This window comes from Podarcis cretensis (genome assembly GCF_951804945.1).
Source record: "Podarcis cretensis genome assembly, chromosome: 1".
NCBI classification, from domain to species: Eukaryota; Metazoa; Chordata; class Lepidosauria; order Squamata; family Lacertidae; genus Podarcis; species Podarcis cretensis.
In genome coordinates, this window is record NC_137170.1 from 18,344,671 (window position 1) to 18,365,762 (window position 21,092).

At 40.2% G+C, this 21,092-nt stretch overlaps 1 protein-coding gene across 5 annotated transcripts in view; it reads right to left on the reverse strand.

The window, feature by feature from the left end:
* Nucleotides 1-21,092, reverse strand: part of EML1 (EMAP like 1) — a 136,242-nt gene that overhangs the window by 18,042 nt on the left and 97,108 nt on the right. For 3 of the 5 annotated variants that reach the window (XM_079948204.1, XM_079948202.1, XM_079948205.1), the window contains 9 exons: nt 18,166-18,194; nt 16,525-16,551; nt 12,115-12,244; nt 10,412-10,561; nt 8,199-8,268; nt 2,872-2,982; nt 1,960-2,055; nt 1,517-1,651; nt 122-221 (listed from right to left, as the gene is read on the reverse strand). In XM_079948204.1, coding sequence (XP_079804330.1) covers nt 122-221; nt 1,517-1,651; nt 1,960-2,055; nt 2,872-2,982; nt 8,199-8,268; nt 10,412-10,561; nt 12,115-12,244; nt 16,525-16,551; nt 18,166-18,194 — 848 coding nt within the window. The remainder of the gene's footprint in view (nt 1-121; nt 222-1,516; nt 1,652-1,959; nt 2,056-2,871; nt 2,983-8,198; nt 8,269-10,411; nt 10,562-12,114; nt 12,245-16,524; nt 16,552-18,165; nt 18,195-21,092) is intronic. The other 2 variants (XM_079948203.1, XM_079948206.1) reach the window with 1 other exon arrangement.

Consider the following 21,092-nt stretch of genomic DNA (forward strand, 5'->3'; position numbering starts at 1 on the left):
ATTCTATTTCATTTTATTTCCAGGGAAAATTAAATAAGCACTTGCATAAATCCAGAAGAAATAACTGTTAAATCTCTGTCATACGTAGTCATTTACTGTTTTATAAGCTTACTCTTCTTACCTTTCCCCCATACTAAGATATTTCCGCTTGAGTCGCCAGTAATCGTATCACCGTTTTCAGAAAACGTCACACACAAAACAAATTTTGGCTTTTCTTGTTTCTGTATGGTAAGAGATTTGATATATTTATAATAATCACAGGGGAATAACATATTTATGATATATTTTTATTTATTCAATTTAGATAATTTCAAAACTGCATGCTTACCACAAGATAAAAATCAAGAGAAATAAGTAACACTCAAGAGATTGCAAGTTTTACAGATTACATCAACATATGTTTACAAATTCTTGAAGTATATTAAATAGAATACATTGCACATATGCCTTATCCATGCCATAATACACCTGTTTAATAATGCATTCAAAGCTATCTTCCTTTCTGAAGAAATCCCTTTCAATCAAAACTGCATTTAAAATACCTGGTTGTGGAATGTAAGGTTTTGTTGTTATTTTAAAGTAGTGACATTCCAGATTGTGTCCCTAAAAATATGGGGGAAATTCCACATTCCACATGCTTGGCCTGGACTCAACAGTCAACTATAGGTAGACCCAAAGTCATGCAAATGACCAGTGGATCTTCAGCACTTCCCTTTGAACGCTTTTAAAAATCATGTGGCTTTTGAACTCTCAGTTTGACAAATACCATATTTTTCTATGTATAAGACTAGGTATTTTCCCTAAAAAATAATGTCACAAATTAGAGGGCATCTTATACGTGGATACATCTCTCCCCATTTTCTTAAATCTGAGTCCCCCAAAATAGGGGGTGTCTTATAGACGGAAAAATACAGTAGTTTGCAATGCAGCAATGGTAGCAGTCTGCAGCTGTTTGAGAAACACAAGCCACAAAGTATCACTGGACCTGTGGAACTGGCTCTATGGAGATCTTGGGTTGTGCACTATAAAGATACCATCACAGCCAATATTCTAAGATGCTGGAAAGATATACAAGTTTTGACTAGAAGAAGGAAGAGCAAGTGTGATGAATCAGAGTCATGTTTGCAATAGTAGGTAACGTGATGCTTTTACCCAAGAACGGAGAGCAACAACTCATATTTGAGTCTCCAGCTGTTTTTGGACTACAACTCCCATCATCCTGAGCTAGCAGGACCAGTGGTCAGGGATGATGGGAACTGTAGTCCAAAAACAGCTGAAGACCCAAGTTTGGGAAACCCTGGTCTACACCCTGTTGGATGAATCCTGCCATGGGCAGCTTCTCCTTCAGCACTGTGACCTGGTGACACTAGGAGGACAACAAGACCAGAGATACAACACTGGGAGAAAGACGGGTGAAGTTCATACATTGATTTGAACCAGCCAGCCCATTCTTTGGCTATAGGCTTCTTCTATGTAACTTCCGTATGTAACCCCCATGAACATAAGCACTTGTTACCTCAAATAAGCCTTGCTTTTTAATGAGAGAACTGCCTTCAAGCGTCCAAAAATAAAGATGCGATTTCCCACAAGTAACTATTATATTAGTGTCTGTAGGGTGAAAATCAGCGGCAAATACGGCTTCGTTAGAGCACTAGAAGGAGGGAAAAATTATTTCAACATTTGCAAAAAAAACCCAGACATGTCAAAATGCCCACAGACAACATTAAGAGCATCAATAGTCAGTTCATATGCTGCTGAGGGATGTTAAGTGCCTTGCAATACATTAATTTGTATAGATATAGGCCAAATAAGAAGATAAGGGGAGGCTGCTGGACCACAATGGAGGCTAGCAGCAATGCTTACAAGATGTTACACTGAATATGGCACCAATGGGGTAGGCGCGAGGGAACAAACCTGGTGGGTCTCAAGTAGCATAAAAGCAATCTCACTGCAAAATACCTTGACATCTGCTAGCTTTTCTTCTCTCTGCCAGTCCCACACTGAAAGCACATGGTCGTTGGAGTCATCCACTGAACAAAGGTTACTCCCTCCATTCTGAAATAGAACATGAAATATCTCACTGGAGGAATGCACCAAAAAGTGATTTAATATCACCACAGATTCTAATTGGAAAGGCAGTTCTCTACGAGCCAGTCCTTATGAAACCAAAACAACATCATCCACACAGAAGATGTGTTATTGGCAGGTTTGAGGAAAATATACAAAAAATTGTTTAGCAAAAATACTACTACTACTACAACAACAACAACAACAACAACAACAACAAATTTATAACCAACCCATCGGACTGGGTTGCCCCAGCTACTCTGGGTGGCTTCCAACATAAAAACACAACAAAACATCAAGCATTAAAAACTTATTAATACAGGGCTGCCTTCAGATGTCTTCAGAAAGTCATGCAATTGGTTATCTCTTTGACATCTGATGGGAGGGCATCACAAGAAGGCCCTCTGCTGTTTTATTACAACTAATTTGGCCCTAAACTTTAAGGGGAGAAAGGGGAAGAATGAGCAGACTTCTTGGTCACAAATTCAGACAGACAGATCTGCAGCAAACAAATGAAAATTCCACTTGTAGAAGAAGTAAAAATGTTTGGGAATTCCTTTTTTGTTTCTTTGTTTGTTTAAACCCTTCTTGCCTAAGAAAAAGATTTCACTGAAGCAAAACTATCTCAGCAAAACTAGAATCCAGTAAAATAATATTTGGTGCATTCCACTGGGGACAACCTAACACAGAAGTGAATAGCATTTGCTTACAGAGGAAGCTGTCCCATTGAGTTATGACAACAGATTTTAGAACTGCAAATACGGCAAAAAGCGCATCAACAATACATAAAGAGATATCACTTACCGATTTGGAAAATGCAATGCAAGTGACAGCCCGGTCAAAGAATCCCATCCCAATGACATGCAGCGTGTTCAGAGTAACAGAGTCCCAAATGCGGACATGGGGCAGGAGTTGCTGCAGAAATGGAACAAACAATAAGCAACAGCTGCAGTTAGATTTAGGGGTGGGGTGCGGCAGGAATCTGAATACAGTGGTACCTCGGGTTACATACGCTTCAGGTTACATACGCTTCAGGTTACAGACTCCCCTAACCCAGAAATAGTACCTCGGGTTAAGAACTTTGCTTCAGGATGAGAACAGAAATCGTGCTCTGGCGGCGCGGAGGCAGCAGGAGGCCCAATTAGCTAAAGTGGTGCTTCAGGTTAAGAACAGTTTCAGGTTAAGTACAGACCTGCGGAACGAATTAAGTACCGTATTTTTTGCACCATAACACTCACTTTTTTCCTCCTAGAAAGTAAGGGGAAATGTCTGTGCGTGTTATGGAGGGAATGCCTACGGGTGGCATGCCTACAGATTTTCCTCCTCTAAAAACTACGTGCGTGTTATGGTCGGGTGCGTGTTATAGAGCGAAAAATACGGTACTTAACCTGAGGTACCACTGTATAATCAGAGTATGTGAAAATACCTGCAAATGCATCTTAGCCATATTTAACTTCTTCCGTTCATGGAAACACATAAGTACAGGAGAAAAGGCCCAATTCTCTTTCAACCTCTGCCTCTCATCTGCAATATAGGGGTAATAGTGGTCTAACGTATAGTGTGGTTGTCGGGGTTACTGAGACACTGATATGCAGATGGGCATTTTACTCTATTTCTAGTGCATGTCACTTTTGCAAGTGTAAGTTCCTTCCATTCTGTTTCTACTCCTTTCTAATTTTCTCTTAAAATATATAATTTTCGAATGTGTTTTGATAATTTTTTAGCGAAGAACTGTGTCACAGCATACAGAGAGGTACAAAACCCAATAGAAAGCTGTGGTTCAACCTGCACACTAGCCTCGGAAATGTGGATTAGGTCAGGTCATGCCGGGAAAAATCTGGAAAGATCAATTCCCTATGTACACGTGAAGCATTTTTGAGATCCCATCCTGGAATTATTGGGGGCAAGGGGCATGCTTGCTGTTCCCAGAAAGTGAGGAGTATGATTCAACTACAAAACCATACAAAACTTCCAAAATGGTCCAATACATTATAAAAAGATTTAACCTTCTGACAGCTTCACTCTGCCCTCTAAAAGTCAGATGAAAAAGACAGGTCTTATAACGCTTCAATTTATAACTAATGCACAGCCTATCCAACTTGCATTTGGTGCTCCCTTCAATGACAGCTAATGGAGTTTGACAGGATTATATAACGTCTGCAATGCAGAGTCAGAACGCTAGAGAGCAATCTTTGCAAATCTTTAAAATAGCAAAAGCCATGGCCAACTGACAGACAGTATTTGCCTATTGATGATTGCAGTCCCAAGTTGCAGAGAGGCAGTTCTGTCTATAAGCAAGAAAATCTATTCACGCAAAGTCTGAATAAATACTAAAAGGATTAGCCAGAATTGTTCTTGGTCTTTTTATCAATAAAGATCTCTGCAGGGAGAATCCTTTGGAAGATTTAAAGATTTGATTGATATTTGGAGGACAAAGAACCCCTTGGGAAGAGAGGGAACATTTTTCTCTGAAGCCCAACTGACTTGGACAAGAATCGACCAAATATGGATATCTAGAGGTCTGGCACCCAAGGTCAAGAAGGTGGAAATCTGCCCAAAGACCTGCTCCGACCATAATGCAGTAAAGATGGACTTGACACTAATACCAACCGGCTCCTTTAGATGGAAGATGAATGACAATTTGTTTAGAGATCAGGAGATTATTAAGAAGGCCCAAAAAGCTCTAAAGGACTATTTTGAGATAAACTTGAATACTACGGTGGAAAAAAGAATCATCTGGGACGCAAGCAAGGCAGTGATGAGGGGGTTCTTGATACAACAGAATGCTGTAAAGAAAAGGACACAAAATGAGAGGAAAGATAAAATTCTGGAGAAAATTAAAGAATTAGAAAAGAAGCTAAGATCAAACCCGAAGTCACAGCCGACGCTGAGAGAAATTAAGCTTCATCAAGCACAATATTCTAAATTGATAAACCAGGAAATAGAGTGGAAGATTAAATTAATGAAACAAAAAACCTTTGAATCGGCGAACAAATGTGGAAAACTGCTAGCTTGGCAGTTGAAGAGGAGACAAAAACTAAATACAGTTACAAATTTAGAGATTGAAGGAAGAAACATTCAGAACCCTGTGGATATTAGAAAGTGCTTCCAGAGATATTTCAAAAAATTATATACCCAAGGGCCGCAAGATGAGAATGAGATTAAACAATTTTTGGAAAAAAATGGACTGCCAAAATTGTCACAAGAAAATAGATCAATCCTGAACTGTAAAATAACACGACAAGAGATGGAGCAAGCCATTCAAAATATGAAATTGGGCAAATCTCCAGGACCAGATGGGCTGACCTCCAAGTATTATAAGACATTAAAAGACTATTTGATACAACCACTGATGGATTTTAGCAATGAAATTATGGAGGGGAAGAGGGCGCCAGAATCGTGGAAGGAAGCTTTTATCACATTGATACCAAAATCGGAAGCTGAAAAGACACAACTTAAGAACTATCGTCCCATCTCTCTTCTAAACGTGGATTACAAAATTTTTGCAGATATTATGTCAAGTAGATTTAAAAAAGTTTTAAATGAAGTAATTCACAAGGACCAGGCGGGCTTTCTCCCAGGTAGACACCTGTTTGCTAACACAAGGAATATTATTGACATTTTGGAACTTTTGCAAACAGACATAAATACAAAAGCAGTGTTAATTTTCATAGATGCGGAGAAGGCCTTTGACAATATCTCCTGGAAATTTATGAAGGGAAACTTAAAAGAAATGGGAGTGGGACGGGGTTTTGAGAATGGGATTGATGCAATATATTCAGAACAAAAGGCTAAACTGATAGTTAACAATGTGGTTACAGAAGAGTTTAAAATTGAAAAAGGAACACGACAAGGCTGCCCTATTTCCCCTTTGCTATTCATTTCGGTTCTGGAAGTGCTCCTGAATATGATTAGAGGGGACAGGTTGGTGGAAGGAATTCAGGTCGGAGCGAAACAATATAAACTTAAAGCTTTTGCAGATGACCTAGTTTTGACCCTGCAGGAGCCAGAATCTAGTACGAAAAGAGTATTACAATTGATTCAAGACTTTGGTCGGGTGGCGGGATTCAAACTAAACAAACAGAAAACCAAGGTATTGGGAAAAAATTTGACAGTTACAGAGTCGGAACGGTTTCAGAGAGAGACAGAATTAAATGTGGTTAAAAAAGTAAAGTACCTAGGGGTAAACATAACAGCAAAAAATCTGAGTCTATTTAAGGATAATTATGAAAAATGTTGGTCAGAAATTAAGAGAGACTTAGATAGTTGGACAAAATTGAAACTTTCTTTGCTAGGCCGAATTGCTGCTATCAAGATGAATGTATTGCCAAAAATGTTGTTTTTGTTTCAAACACTACAGATTGTGGACAAGACGGAGTGCTTCCGGAAGTGGCAGAGAGATATCTCTAAATTTGTCTGGCAGGGCAAAAAGCCCAGAATTAAGTTTAAGATATTAACTGATGCGAAAGAGAGAGGGGGCTTCGCCCTGCCGGACTTAAAATTGTACTATGAGGCCGCAGCTTTCTGCTGGCTAAAAGACTGGCTACTTCTCGAAGACACTGATGTATTGGATTTGGAAGGTTTTAACAATGCTTTTGGTTGGCATGCATACTTATGGTATGATAAGGTTAAAATCAATAAGGCCTTTAAAAACCATATTGTCAGAAAAGCAGTGTTTAATGTCTGGACAAAATATAAAGACTTATTGGAAAATAAAACTCCTATCACCTCTGGAAGCTAAGGCCCGAAAAAGACCCAATATGGAGGCCAAATGGCCAAAATATTGGGAAATTTTAGAAAAAGATGGAGACAATTGGAAATTGCAGAGTTTGGAGAAAATGAAGGATAAAGTGCGAGACTGGCTACATTACGCTCAGATTAAAGAAGTTTTCAAAAATGACAAAAAGTTAGGGTTCCAGGTGGAGAAATCGAAATTGGAATCAGAACTGTTAGAACCTAAGACTAAGGTACTTTCAAGAATGTATAACTTGCTGTTAAAATGGAATACACAAGATGAAATGGTTAAATCGGCTATGATAAAGTGGGCACAGGACATTGGGTACAATATCATGTTTGAGGACTGGGAAAGGTTGTGGACCACTGGGTTGAACTTCACTGCATGTAATGCTTTGAAGGAAAATGTAATGAAAATGATATATAGATGGTACATGACCCCAGTTAAACTTGCCAAAATATACCATTTGTCTGATAACAAATGCTGGAAATGTAAAGGGAATGAAGGAACATTCTTTCACCTCTGGTGGACGTGCCCTAGAGTGAAGGCCTTCTGGGAAATTATATATAATGAGTTGAAAAAGGTATTTAAGTATACTTTCCCTAAGAAACCAGAAGCTTTTCTCCTGGGTATTGTCGGCCAGAGGGTGATAAAGAACGACAGAACTTTTTTCCTGTATGCAACAACAGCAGCAAGGATACTCATCGCCAAGCATTGGAAAACTCGAGATCTACCCACACTGGAAGAATGGCAGATGCAACTGATAGACTATATGGAACTGGCTGAGATGACCGGCAGAATCCGAGACCTGGGAGAGGAAAGGGTTGAAGAAGACTGGGAGAAATTTAGAATTTATTTACAAAAATATTGTAATTTGGTTGAATGTTAAGAAGGATGCCAGACTATAAATAATTGAGCACCACTAAAATAGATGTAATCTGGATGACAAGTGTGATGGAGGGAAACATAAACCTTTGGGAGAACTATTAGACTAAATTAAATGAACGGGATTTAAGAATTTAAACAAGATGATAAATTGCTGGTAAAAGTTTATAATGATGTAAGTGGGAGCGGGAGACGTGAGGGAGTCCAAAGAAGCTTTGAAAATATGTTATGATATATGTTATATTGTTTATAATTTTTGCATTTTGTACTTAAAAAACCTTAATAAATATTTTTTTTTTTAAAAAAACAAACTTATCCTCATTTATATATCCCTACTAACATCATTTCTTCTATCATTTCCACTACATTGGAGCTCTAGTTCCTTTCAACATATAATCCTGGAGGTTTACTTTTAACACACCTGCTCCTTATTAGCACATTAGTACGTTAGTATAAAAACAACAGATTTCTAACAAGCAAAATTCTGAACATGATGAATAGGCCGACTTACTTTCCCATCCTTAGATGTTCCTGCAACCTGACCAGTTGCTATGGTGATCCTGTCAGGATGGACAGCTAGGCTGAAGGAGGGAGGGAAAAAACCTTTGTCAAATCTCATATTACAAACACTGTTCACAATGCAAGCTAAAAGAATTTTGAACACCCTGGACTGGATGGTTTCCCAAACATTTATTGCAATGCATACGGAAACATTCTCATTTCAGCCCTTGCCATGTCTAATGTGTGAAGACAAGTATCGCAAGACACTGAAGGGGTGCAAACAATTACAATATTTTGCACATGCTTTTCATAAACTATTTAAATTTGATAATTTAATTCCCATGACAAATGCTCAAAGTTGCACTGTCCCCAACCTGCAATCTTTTGCAATAACCAAATCAATATTAACACTAAATGCACCAACTATTGAGGACTAGATTTATGCCTGCATCAGTGCTCTTTGTTCCATTTCTTGTAATCATGCAAAGCTGGTGATGAGAACTGATGTGGGGTATTATTTACTATGGGTCGCTTTCAACTCCCTTTTGAAATTATTGGCCCAAATGAGTTGTGGCGATTAATTTGAATGGGTCTAGTTCTGAGTAAAAGTTAGTTGTTTTTATATCTGTTGGAAGCTGCCCAGAGTGGCTGGGGCAATAAAATCAGATGGGTGGGGTAAAATAAATAATAATAATATTAATAATTGGCTGCAACCCTATATTGTGGTCCTGCTTTTCAGATGCCTGTCTCCCAAAGTGGCCCAAAGAAAAAGAAAGGGGAAAAGCCATGCACCAGACTTATAAACTAAAAAGATAAGGGGGGCTCCCCATGCTTCTGCAACATCTGTAACATCATCATCATCATCATTTTATTTGTATGCCATAGTTGTATGCCATCATTTGTATTCCAACATTTTATTTGTATGCCATATTTCCATAGTTAAAACAATGCTCAAGCTTACAACATGACAAGATTTACATAATTATCAACATAACAAAAGCCATGAGCAATAAATAAAACATCAAAAAGTACCATACATAACCAAATGGAAAACCATTTCCACATAAATCATAAAATCTAAAACTAAGAAAACAGCAAGGCAACAGGAGTTAGAGCAGTGTGTTATTTCAGGGAAGAAAGCAAGAAGTGAGGTTCCCTGAAGCTGCTCCTTCTCTGGCCCCTGGATGAGGTTAGGCTGGTCTCCTTTTTGCCTTGATTCCTAGAAGGCAGTAGTGCAGCCTCATAGTGATCCTAGGTCTTCTTTCTCATGGAGCCAGAATGTGATTCTTTCCTGCTCTCCAGCTCCAGGGTGGTAGTAGTTACAACTGTGGGCTGTTAGCCAGGAATCTCCCATTCATTACAACATCAGTTCCATGAGTAATGGAAGAAGTATGAATGGCTTAACTTTTGTGCTCTCATTTCTACCTAGGCACTGCATTGTTGGAAAATTAAGGCAAGGCAGGTGCAGTATCACCAGCATCACCAGGTGGAGGCCCATGTGGGTACTGTGTCTGCCCCCCCCCCACAAAAAAATATGGCTCTGTTGCTGTACATTATAGTCGTACCTTGGCTGTCAAACGGAATCTGTTCTGGAAGCCCGTTCGATTTCTGAAAACGTTTGACAACCAAGGCGCGGCTTCTGATTGGCTGCAGGAGCTTCCTGCACTCAACCGGAAGCCGCAGAAGCTGCGTCGGACGTTCGGCTTGCAAAGAACGTTCACAAACCAGAACACTCACTTCCAGGTTTGCGGCGTTCAGAAGCCCAAACGAGTGCCAAGGCGTTTGTCAACCAAGGTACGACTGTATTTACAAGACGTGGGCAAACTTCAGGCTACTCTGTTTTTACTGGAACACCAAAATCTACCAGCCAGAGGCAGGTGCAAAATGGTGCTTCAGCGAGATGGCCATACACTAAGAATTAAGGAATATGGGACCTTTGAACAAATGCCCAGCCCAGCAATTTGTGATCTGTACCAGAACCAAGCTCTCAAGTCCTATCACAAGCAATCTAACTGGACGGACAGGGCTTTTAAGTTGCTGCCATTATTAAGACTATTAAGGGGTTAGAAACTGTTGCAGATTTCTGCAAACCACCTAGAGATCTGCCAGTAGATCCCAATCTACTTTCTGCCCACCCCTGCTTTATGAGAAATGGGACACGCTATAGTTTCAATTCCTCCACCTTGTTTTATTGCCAAGGTATCAATGCCCTACACAGCTTACCACTTGACATCGTCATTGTGAGCAGTGTAATGCCGCTGTAGTTGCTCTTCAACATTGTACAACACAACAACAGACGCAATGAAATACACGGTTTCACCCGTCGGAAGGAGGTACAGGTTACTACGGCAGTCCCGACCCCTGTAGCCATAGCTGACATCTTAGTTAAGATCATAGTAGTTTGCAAGCGGCCGTTCAAAAATTGCAAGCGCCATTTGATGTGGTAATTTGGGTCCATACTGTAAGGCTCTATGACTGCGCTAGTTTATTTGCACCAGATGCTGAACACAGTTCACTAACCGTTGTTCCATTTCCTGGTGAATCTGGTGGAGACAGATTTCTTTTTTGGGGAGCGATGGGCTTTCCTTTCAGATGTTCTGTGCTGTATCTCAGCAGACATGATGTACAACATCAGGTATGCTGTCTGGGAGCCCTCCCTGTTGGTTGAGGTGGGTTTGGTTTCAAGTGGCAGAAGGAGAGCTTGCCATTTGAAACAGGATTCCCCCCTCCCCCATCAAGCCTGCAGGTGGGGCAACCTCCATTTCAAACAAGAGACTGGGACCTTCCCAGTGAACAGATCTCCTCACCTTTAAGCAGTTCAGACCTGGAATATCCTGCTGCTGTTCTTCATTGGAGACAACTCCACAGCCACAAAGCAAGAAGGTATAAGCCCACCCCCTCGGGAAATGCTAGCACAGTGTACCTATAGACTTATCACCCAAACCACAACACAGATGAGTATAGCTCCCCTTTTGGACTTTTGCAATGTACAGTTCACCTGCCTTCCCCTGTATTCGGTCTGTTGTACAGATCTGCCTTGAAATAATTTAAATGATGCAACTGAAGGAGCCTACAACAATACAGAAGCAGTGAATCTCATTCTCCAACCACCAGTGCCAATCATGGGCAGATCTAATCTAATCGTGGGAATTAATCTATATGTTAAATGGTACTATTTGGCACATGATGCTATTTAACATTTAAAATCATGCAGCAGCATGCTTTGTCATACATGGTTTCTTGCTTATTGAAGGCCAAGATGAACTTTGGATGGATAAATTGATAGATAGACAGACAGACAGGCAGAGGCCCTGTACAGTACTTCTGATTTGTCTTCAAAAGACTGGCCAACAGTGACTTGTGTGCTTAAGAAAGAATCTGAAAAATAATTCTAGGAGTAAATAAAAAGAGAACCAGCATAAACTGTCTTTCTGTGTAGCATATGACCAAGCAATGACGGTATTTATACAACCTAAATGGATGTGCTCAAAATCATGATGTATTTTCTAAGAATTCTGTTCCTTAAAAACTGCAGAGACATATAAATACCCTTTGATATGCCAGTAAAAGAGAAAAGCTGTTTAAGTACATTATAATTAGTAACCATAGCGCCCTACTTTTCTGCAATGTGCCTAATTTAACCGTGTGATAATTAACTGGTTTTAAACATAAACCTTCAGGCTACATTCAGCTGAAGCCTTCCTAGAGCTGCTTAATGGGATAAAGATGTGCAGCAGAAGTTTCATATTATTAATACTCATTTGATTGTTTTATCAGTGAAATGGTAATTGCTTCCAAAAAAACCCCCAGATGCCCGCTATGTTTAATAACCTTCCAAGATACATTACAAAAAAACAACAACACATAACCGAACCCAATAAATGAGCAGTTTCTACGTTTAACATGCAGCCATAAGCAAAGGATACACCCATTCCAGTTTTAGCCTCTTGGCTGGTAGTTCTGCTTTTGCTTCCAGACTGTAAGATTCCACTTGATCTTTGGGCATGAACATGGTAACAGGGCGTCCACGCAGAAACATTTTAACGTATCCTTCCTCTACAAAAAGGTCAAAAGACAGAAAGAATTACACACATACACCATTAGTCATGTACTAATCCCAGCCCACTAATATGTTGCCTAATGACACGTTGAAGTTACATTGGGGGGGGGGATGCTGTTCCCCACCCCACCCTGGCAAGCAAAATGTGAAATAATCAGTTATACACACCAAGTCCCCTTCTGCTTTAAATCTCTTTACAATACTGAAGAATAAACTCCAAAGATTACAATTAACACCAAAAAAAAAAAAAAAATGCCACATGAAATTCTTTTATTTATTTTTATTGGATATTTACACATCTGGGTGTCAGCATCTACAATTTTTAACATTCACGACATCTTAGTGTAAAGACAAACTTTGCACTCGGTTTATATTGTTAGAGATACACTGGAAGCACAACGAGGACAGGCAATTAGTAAAAGATCTGCGCTGAAGTACATGTAAGAAAGAAGAAGGCTAAGCTTTAAAACAGAAGCAGCAACAATGACAGCACAGAGAAAGGAGAGAGAAACATAAAAGAATGACAGATCTGAACTCTGCTGACATTAAGTAAACACCCTGAACATCAGAAATGCTCCAGTCAACGGTGCTTTAAGTGAAGTATGAAGCCAGAGGAACTTTAATAACAGATCTGGAAGTACTGACTTGGGGACTTCATGGGGCTTAAAAAGCTAGGTGATCTAGGAAATGTCATGATAGTCTGACTAGGACTTTTAGGAAATGGCAAAGCCAAAGGAGGTTTCTTGCGAACAGCTGGTGAAGCTTTTCGAGGTTCAGAACTTGCTGCCTCCTGCTGCTCCATCGGCAGATCAAGGGATCCAGCCTTGTTCTCATCCAAATCGGGCAGTTTTGGAGTCAATGACATCAGCAGAGTTACTAGACGGAATAATCGTGGGCATAGAGAAAATGGAAGGGCAGAAGCAATAACATTATGTAAATCAGTGAGAGAATTTTAGGTCTACTAAAAGCATTGCTAAGGATTTTCAAACACATTTTTTTTTAAAAAAGAGCCAGTGTTTAAAGGAGGAAGGCTTTGTTTTAGTAGACAAAGATACCATATTTTTTGCTCTATAAGACTCACTTTTCCCCTCCTAAAAAGTAAGGGGAAATGTGTGTGCGTCTTATGGAGCGAATGCAGGCTGCGCAGCTATCCCAGAAGCCAGAACAGCAAGAGGGATTGCTGCTTTCACTGCGTAGCGATACCTCTTGCTGTTCTGGCTTCTGAGATTCAGAATATTTTTTTCCTTGTTTTCCTCCTCCAAAAACTAGGTGCGTCTTGTGATCCGGTGCGTCTTATAGAGTGAAAAATACGGTAATTTATGTGTTGTCATTGTAGTTTTAATCAGAATTCACAGAACAACAATATCATGTTATAAGCTTATTTGCCAATAACAATTTAACAGTTGTTGCAGTGGTTAGTGTTTTTTTAAAACCCGCAATGCACATATGGAATGTAACCGAAGCTTAACTAAACACCTTCTAATTCTTTTCTCTTTTTTTTTAAGGAAGAGCAACAAAACGTGTTGAAGCGAACACATAACTGCAAGCTTAACAAAGCTGTACTTTGCACATATTGCTAGAGATTCTTTCAAAGCATGAAAAGTTGCTACAGTACTTTACAGCTGCACATAGAAAAACAAAGTACACAATGAATAGCTGGATACTTGACAGTTCCCGAGCTGTACAGGAAAGTTACAGGTAGCTACATTTCTAGGCCTACAACAACAAAACAAAGCACACCTGTCCTTAAACATGGACTATGTAGCACACATCAAAAGCTCAAAAGATCACTTATCAGAAAATAATGCGGGTAGCCAATGTTAAAGTCCAATGCTGATGGAACGCTGCCAATCTCCAAAGCACAATCAAGAGGCTGTGAGTTCATGGAGGTCCTCAACCCCCATCTAAACCATGACAACCCTGATTCTGCTCACCTGGCTTCCACTCTTAATCAGGAAGCCAGGTGAGAAGAACCACGGTTATCTTCATCAGGTTTTAAACACAAGATGTTTTGGACTACAACTCCCATGACACACTATTACTGGCTGTGCTTCCTGGGGCTAATGGGAATTGCTGTCCAAAAGATCTGGAGGGCATCACTTTGACTACTCCTTCCCTAGTGCCAACAGGAGATTTTTTTTGGGGGGGGGGACTTGGCACTGGGAAGAAGGAGTAGTAGTATATGCCCTGCTTCCAAGTTCTCAGGCACTGGCAGCGCTACATTTGCATGGCACCCACCTAATGTGAGGATTGGGTTTTAAATTTATGCTTACTAGCGTATTGTTCTTCTGAAATGTGTTAGGCATCCACTTAGCGTAAGCACACAACCACTAATTGCATCCAAGCATTGTGAGACAGCTGCCTTTGGGGAACCTGTGCTAACCTAACATTTACCATGTAAGCAAGTAAATGCTTAGATGGGTAAGCAGCAATCACTGTTGCACTAGATCACTACTTTACACATTATGGGTACAGGCATTTAGAATCAGGGTACAGTCGTACCTTGGAAGTCGAACGGAATCCGTTCTGGAAGTCCATTAGACTTCCAAAACGTTTGGAAACCAAAGTGCGGCTTCTGATTGGCTGCAGGAAGCTCCTGCAGCCAATTGGAAGCCCCATTGGACGTTTGGCTTCCAAAAATAGTTTGCAAACCAGAACAGTCACTTCCAGATTTGCGTCATTCAGAAGCCAAAACGTTCGAGAAATAAGCTGGTCGAATACCAAGGTACGGTACTAAACTCTTGTCCACAGAACACACAATTAACTCAAAACAACCTTGCTATCAGTCACACGCCAGGAATGATTAATAATCCTTTCCAGGCAAACATCTACCCAAACTTATTGTCCAGACCACCCGTTCATAACAGGTGTGTGGCAGCAGACATAGATACTGATAGGCTAATTCAGACAGTGGCATGCCCACCATCACTTAAAATATTTATGTAGCCTTTTTTGCTTTAGTATTCAAAGACACAGAAAGAACAACAGACGGCCAATGTCTTAGAATAACAGACTGCAAGAGAAGATACTGGCTAATGGAAGTGAAGCCACTATATAAAAAGGTGAAAGACTGTTAAATTGTTAAAAGCAAGGCTGGATAAAGCACCTGCAGTATTCTTATACTACTGCAGGAACAGGTGGGAAACAGAACTGAGCAGAAAGGTTGAAACTAGCAACGCCTCAAGTTGCTTCCATGAGAGACTGCAAAATTAGTTACATGCGGCTTGCTGAACAATATGAACCACGAGAATAGAAGCAACCATGATTAAGAACTTAGCCTCACATAATATTTAGGAGATGCGGATTAATGAGGAGTTAGTTAGGAATAAACCATTTGTACAAATGCAACACAAATCTGTTTACACAAGCTACAATGAAAACAATTGTGCATCGATTAAAACTTGGTTAAATGTTAATTATGAGCAAGCACATCCAATATAATACATTCAATAACCCTAATTTGGCATTCATACATATCCAACCGTATCCCTCTGCTCATGGAAGGCTCTTTGCTCCAATGGAAGCTTCCATGAATGGAAGGAGGAGGGAGGTGATTTTCACCAATTTCCCCTTTGGCCTGCGGCCCACCTCCCACTCTGTTTGGGGGAGTTCCCCAAACCCTCTAGTGCAGATTTGCAAGGAGCTGCAGAGAGAAGCGGGGAAATCAGTAAAAATTGCTTCTTGTCACCTGTTTCCATTCATAGAAGACTCTAATGGACCTAACAGTCTTTGCATAAGCAGAGGGACACAACTGGAGACAACCTAATACGTTAACAGCACTGAAATATCTGTTAGCCACTGCTGTATGCTCGTTGGCAATTCAGGTTAAGTCTATGATTTACCAGGGACAATTAAGGAAGTGAGCAAGCACTGCAATGCCACTCTAAATGCTTATTTAGGCACACATTAGGAGACTAACCAAACAAACTATATAGTGCAGGCTCTATCACATGGCTTCTCAGCTGAAGTGCCAAGCAACTATTATCACACAATGGTACATTCATGTGTTGCCATATAGCTCTCTAACATTTGTCTCTTTCCTTGGCCATTTATTTGACCAGATCAACTAAAAATCAAAGCGAAAATCCATTTGGATTATTCTACAAGGCTTACAACCCAGTAGGCGCCCTGCAAGAACTTTGGTCAGAAGAAACCGAACTTGTTTAGCGTTGTAGCAGTAGAAGAAAGATGTTGCCTCAATGGAGACAAACTCCTTTGGCTCTGTTAATAAGATTGCTTAGAGAGCTATGAGGTTTCAGAAGCGAGGCCTACCTACCTTTACAATGTGTCACACGGCGCTTCCCTTGTGGTTACAGAGACAGAGATAGAAGGGCTAGATAAAGATGCATTCAAGAACAGTCAGGCTCACCTAAATCCCTGTTCTATGGACTCCCCAACCGTCCTCTTTGATGTCCTGTTCAGGGAATACCATTTTTGGTTCATGCAAGCGGTCTGAATCTTCCACAGACAACCAGTGAACAGGATGACCCTAGATTGATTCACATGTTGCTGTTTGCACTAACTGCAATTTAGACTGCAAATGACAAGTTGTGTTTGAGATGTACAGACCAGCCATGGGTTTACTCGGTTTCCATCATCTCCTACCATCCAGAACAATATCAGGATGCTATTCCAAATAGTAGCTGGGGGGGACGGGGACGCAAAGGAATATCCCAAACTATTTATCTTTTAACCCAGAATATTTTCCCCAAATTGTAGTTTGCCGACCAGCTTCAAACCATGCTTCTTGCCTGGAGGCCACTTGCAAAACATGGTTTCTTGGATGGTACTGGTTCAGGTATCACAATAAATCATGGTTTGCCTGAACCACACCATCATGCAACCATTCTTGCAAGAGAGGCTGAAAGTGGAGGACTGTGGGTACTTTTGCTTATTCTATTTGCAACGGCAGATGTGATGCTCACAGTTGAGATAATCAGAACTTCACATAAAGACATCTACTTCACTGTGCCAAGAAGTAAGGAAGATTTTACCACATGTTGGATGTAGTAAAATGATCATTAGTGCGGGGCTTAGTAGCTGATGCTCTCAACAGATTGAATGCATTTAATGGCCAATCCTTCTATACAACAATAGTAGCGTGTACTCCTCTTTTTAAAAGCAGAATAGATAGAAAACACAGGGAAGTATGTTAAAAAGTATGCCCCCCCCCCAATATTGGCTCCTAAGAAGTAGAAAAAAGGCATTGTTATTGATTTAGGGAATGATTCTGCTTGATTCAAGGAAAGTATTCACAGGTTCTAACACTGTCCTTTCCACCTCAACCCCATTTTCTCCTTGGAGCTTTGGTTTTGTCGGGTGGGCGGTCACAAATCAGAAATATTGCTGTGTGCTGCTTTTTGTCAAGTGTGGTGGGTGTGTAACTGGAAATGAGGCTCTTTCCCGTGTGCCTGCATTTGTAGGGAGGATTAACCTGCCTACAAAAAACACACCTGCAGACCTTTTTAATTTCTGTACTTGTTACATTTGTATTTCGCCTTCCCTCCAATAGATGCTAAAGTGAGGATCATTAAAACTGAGGCACAAGTAAATGTTTGATGCTACTCTGAATCCCAAATGAACCCCCCAAAATTCATCATTAATTACTGAATTAAGGACACTGTACATGCTTCTTGAAAAAGATAAAATTAAAAGAAAAGTATTACCTGATAAAACCAGCATATCAAGTTCATTTCCAGAAAATGTGAAACTGTTTATTACCATTTGTTAATCACTGTAAAGTAGGACTAGGCCGTGTTTTAGGAAATTAACAGTGATAGTTCTGTTGACAGTTCTGTTGACCAGTTAACTCAGTAGAAAGCCTAGCTAGCTACAAACATTCAAACCATGTTTAGAAAAAGGTTATATCATCATGAAAACACCATTTACATAAGAATAAAGAAAACAAAACAATTACCTGCACTGAACATTGGTTCCTTAGGCTTGCTGTGAAAATAATCAAGAAACATCCTTTTAACAAGACTTGCATGCCCATCTTTCCTCCCAAGCCCTACTCTCCTTCATGACCATCCATCTCAAACAAAACAACATTGTCATCCATTCAGTTCAGCAGGGATGAAGTACTGGCTTTGTTTTTGATTCTGGCAGGCCCGTGCACAGCTTGTCTGAGGCCCAGGGTGGGAATCCCCGGATGGCTGGGAGGCATGGGGCATTCTTGGCATGACTAAGGCGGGACTCAGAAGGGGCCCCTGGCCAGCTTTGCCCTCCGTGCAAGGTGTACCCAGCTGCCCCCCTGCACTGTTCAAATTCATGCAACTATAATTGAATGAGGCAAGAGAATGGAGCTGTACATGTTTGTCCTATGTCTGTCCATCCCCAGTGTCCCACACTGGCCCCTCCCTAGGAATGGAAAAATCTGACAATTTCAGTGTCTCTCAGTTTCTCATTTTCCCAATCGTAACGTTGCTCCTCAACATTTCCACCTCAGTGCAATTGAAAATAAACAAATCATGAAAGGTCACCAACATTTTAGTGTGAATTTCTCCTAATATGCACGTTTTTGTATGCAATTTTGTCAAATCTAAACTTCTTTTCATAGCAATTTTCACAAATACAATACATGCTATTTTACTGAACATATGCTTTTCTATGTACAGCTTACATGTATCTTTGACATCTTTCTTGGCTGGAGAAAAGCACTGCAAAATTCAGAGAAATTATTTAAAAAAAAAAAAAAGAATGGCTGTTTCGGTTCACATATTCATTTGGAAAGTGCAGATGAGGTACATTCACCTTTAAATGTGAACTGAATCAAATTTAACCTCCATCCTTTCCGCTCCCTAACACTAATTCAGCCCTGGGGAGCATGTCTGCAGCTCACAGAAAAGAGCGACGGGCACATGCAGGGCAAATTGCACAGCCCTACTCTCCTCCCTCATGTGATTATAGTCTCATGGCCCTGAATGACTGAATACAACTTATAAATCATACCAAGTCATGTTGCTCATCTGTGCACAAAACTGTAAAAATATTTTTCTTCCTCGCCATCATTTCAGCTAAAACTCTGGTTCATGCTCTTGTGCTCCCTTGCCTTGACAACTAAAGTTCTCTCTCGACTTCCCTTGTCACTTCCTAGTGATTTCTCTTCCATTCAAAACTCTGCTGCCAAAATCATTCACATTTCTCATCACAGAGACCACGGGACGCTTCTCCTCAACCCCAGACAAAGGCTTCCCATCCTCTTCTGCATCTTAAGGCAAGCACTTTGTCGTTATCACCAAAGTTCTTCATGGACTCTTCCCAGCCTGCAATTCTGCCAGTTTCACTTTTATATCCATGGCTGGGACTTTCCTTTCTCCAAATGGTTGTTGTTTAGTCATTTAGTTGTGTCCGACTCTTCGTGACCCCATGGACCAGAGCACGCCAGTCTCCAAATGGACCACCCCATAACTGCCAAGAAGTATCCTGCTGTCTTACATTATTAAATTTCAACCCCTGCACCTCCACATGCCTAGAACTCAGCTCTACACAGCTGCATGGTACCACTTCTATCTTTCTCCAGCTCCCTCCTCAGAAACTATCTCTGAAGCATCTGACTTCACCTTTTGCTGTAGAACTGTGGCCTAAACATTTTCTCTGGGATAAGTTCACTAAATATGAAAGACCAGGTAAGATTGCTGATTGGGTGCCTGTAACTAGGGTTGGGAAAGCACCAAAGTGCTTGCCCTAAAAAACAATCGAGCCCTTTCAGTGAAAACAATTCAATCGGTTTTGCAAGCATTCGACAAGAATAGTTGCTTGGCTACAAGCATCAACAATCCCCAGTAAAAAAAAGATGCAATGAGATCATCTGCCACCAGCAAAGCAGCCTGCCAGGCCTTTCCTGGGTTCACTGGAACCCTCTATCAGCTGCTACCCTCTCCCCCTTCCTCAAGGCAAGGCTTTTTCCCCTCCCTGAAGATGGAGGGAAGACTAGCAAGGATGGCAGGAGTGGGGTGCCAGCTTATTTGCGCAGGGCTATGCATGCTGCAAAATGCTGCTGCTCATTCAGGCTCCCCCGCCGCACTGCATTCTTCTGCATTTGTTTATGTTCACTGCTGGTTATCTTTGCCCTTTTTTTTCTTTTTAAATAATATTTATTAACAATTTAAACACTACAAAAAATAAGAACAATACAATACAACACAAAAACACTACACAACACCAACACATTTAAACTAATAAAACAGACAAAAAAACCAATTTAAAACACATCAAATAATTTCAGTATCTTATCTTTCATTCACTTATTTCCGCAACCTCCTCACACCTCCCTTTTTGTATTCCACTTCTGTTAACTGTTTCAGCAATTCCTTTCCATCTTTCTCTGTTTTCTATCCTATAATTATCTTAACACATTCTAACCTTATTTTTTCCTTTGATACTCTATTAATCTATTTATAGTTAATTCCTTATAACATTTCTACTAAAGCCATATAGCTTCATTCCAACATTTTCCTAACATTCATTAATTTTACAATATTTCCGTAAATAATCTTTAAACTTTTTCCAGTCTTCTTCCACCGAATCTATCCTTGCCCTTCCCATTCCTTCCCCACCCCCTCATTTCTCACTAGGAATGGACAAATCCATCAGTTTTTGTTTCTCTCAGTTTCTGCTTTTTTCCAGTTCAGATCTCCACATTTGCAATTTTTTAAAAAAGTCCTCATGAAAATTCATCAGCATTTATTGCACATCTCTCCTAATGTACTCCATTTTTCTATGCCATTTTGCTTGACACAGACATTTTTGCAAGCAATCTCCCCTGATATAATGCACTTTCTATCCTATTTCCCTAATATATGTATTATTATGCACACTTGTTCCTTAAATACATTTCTTTTA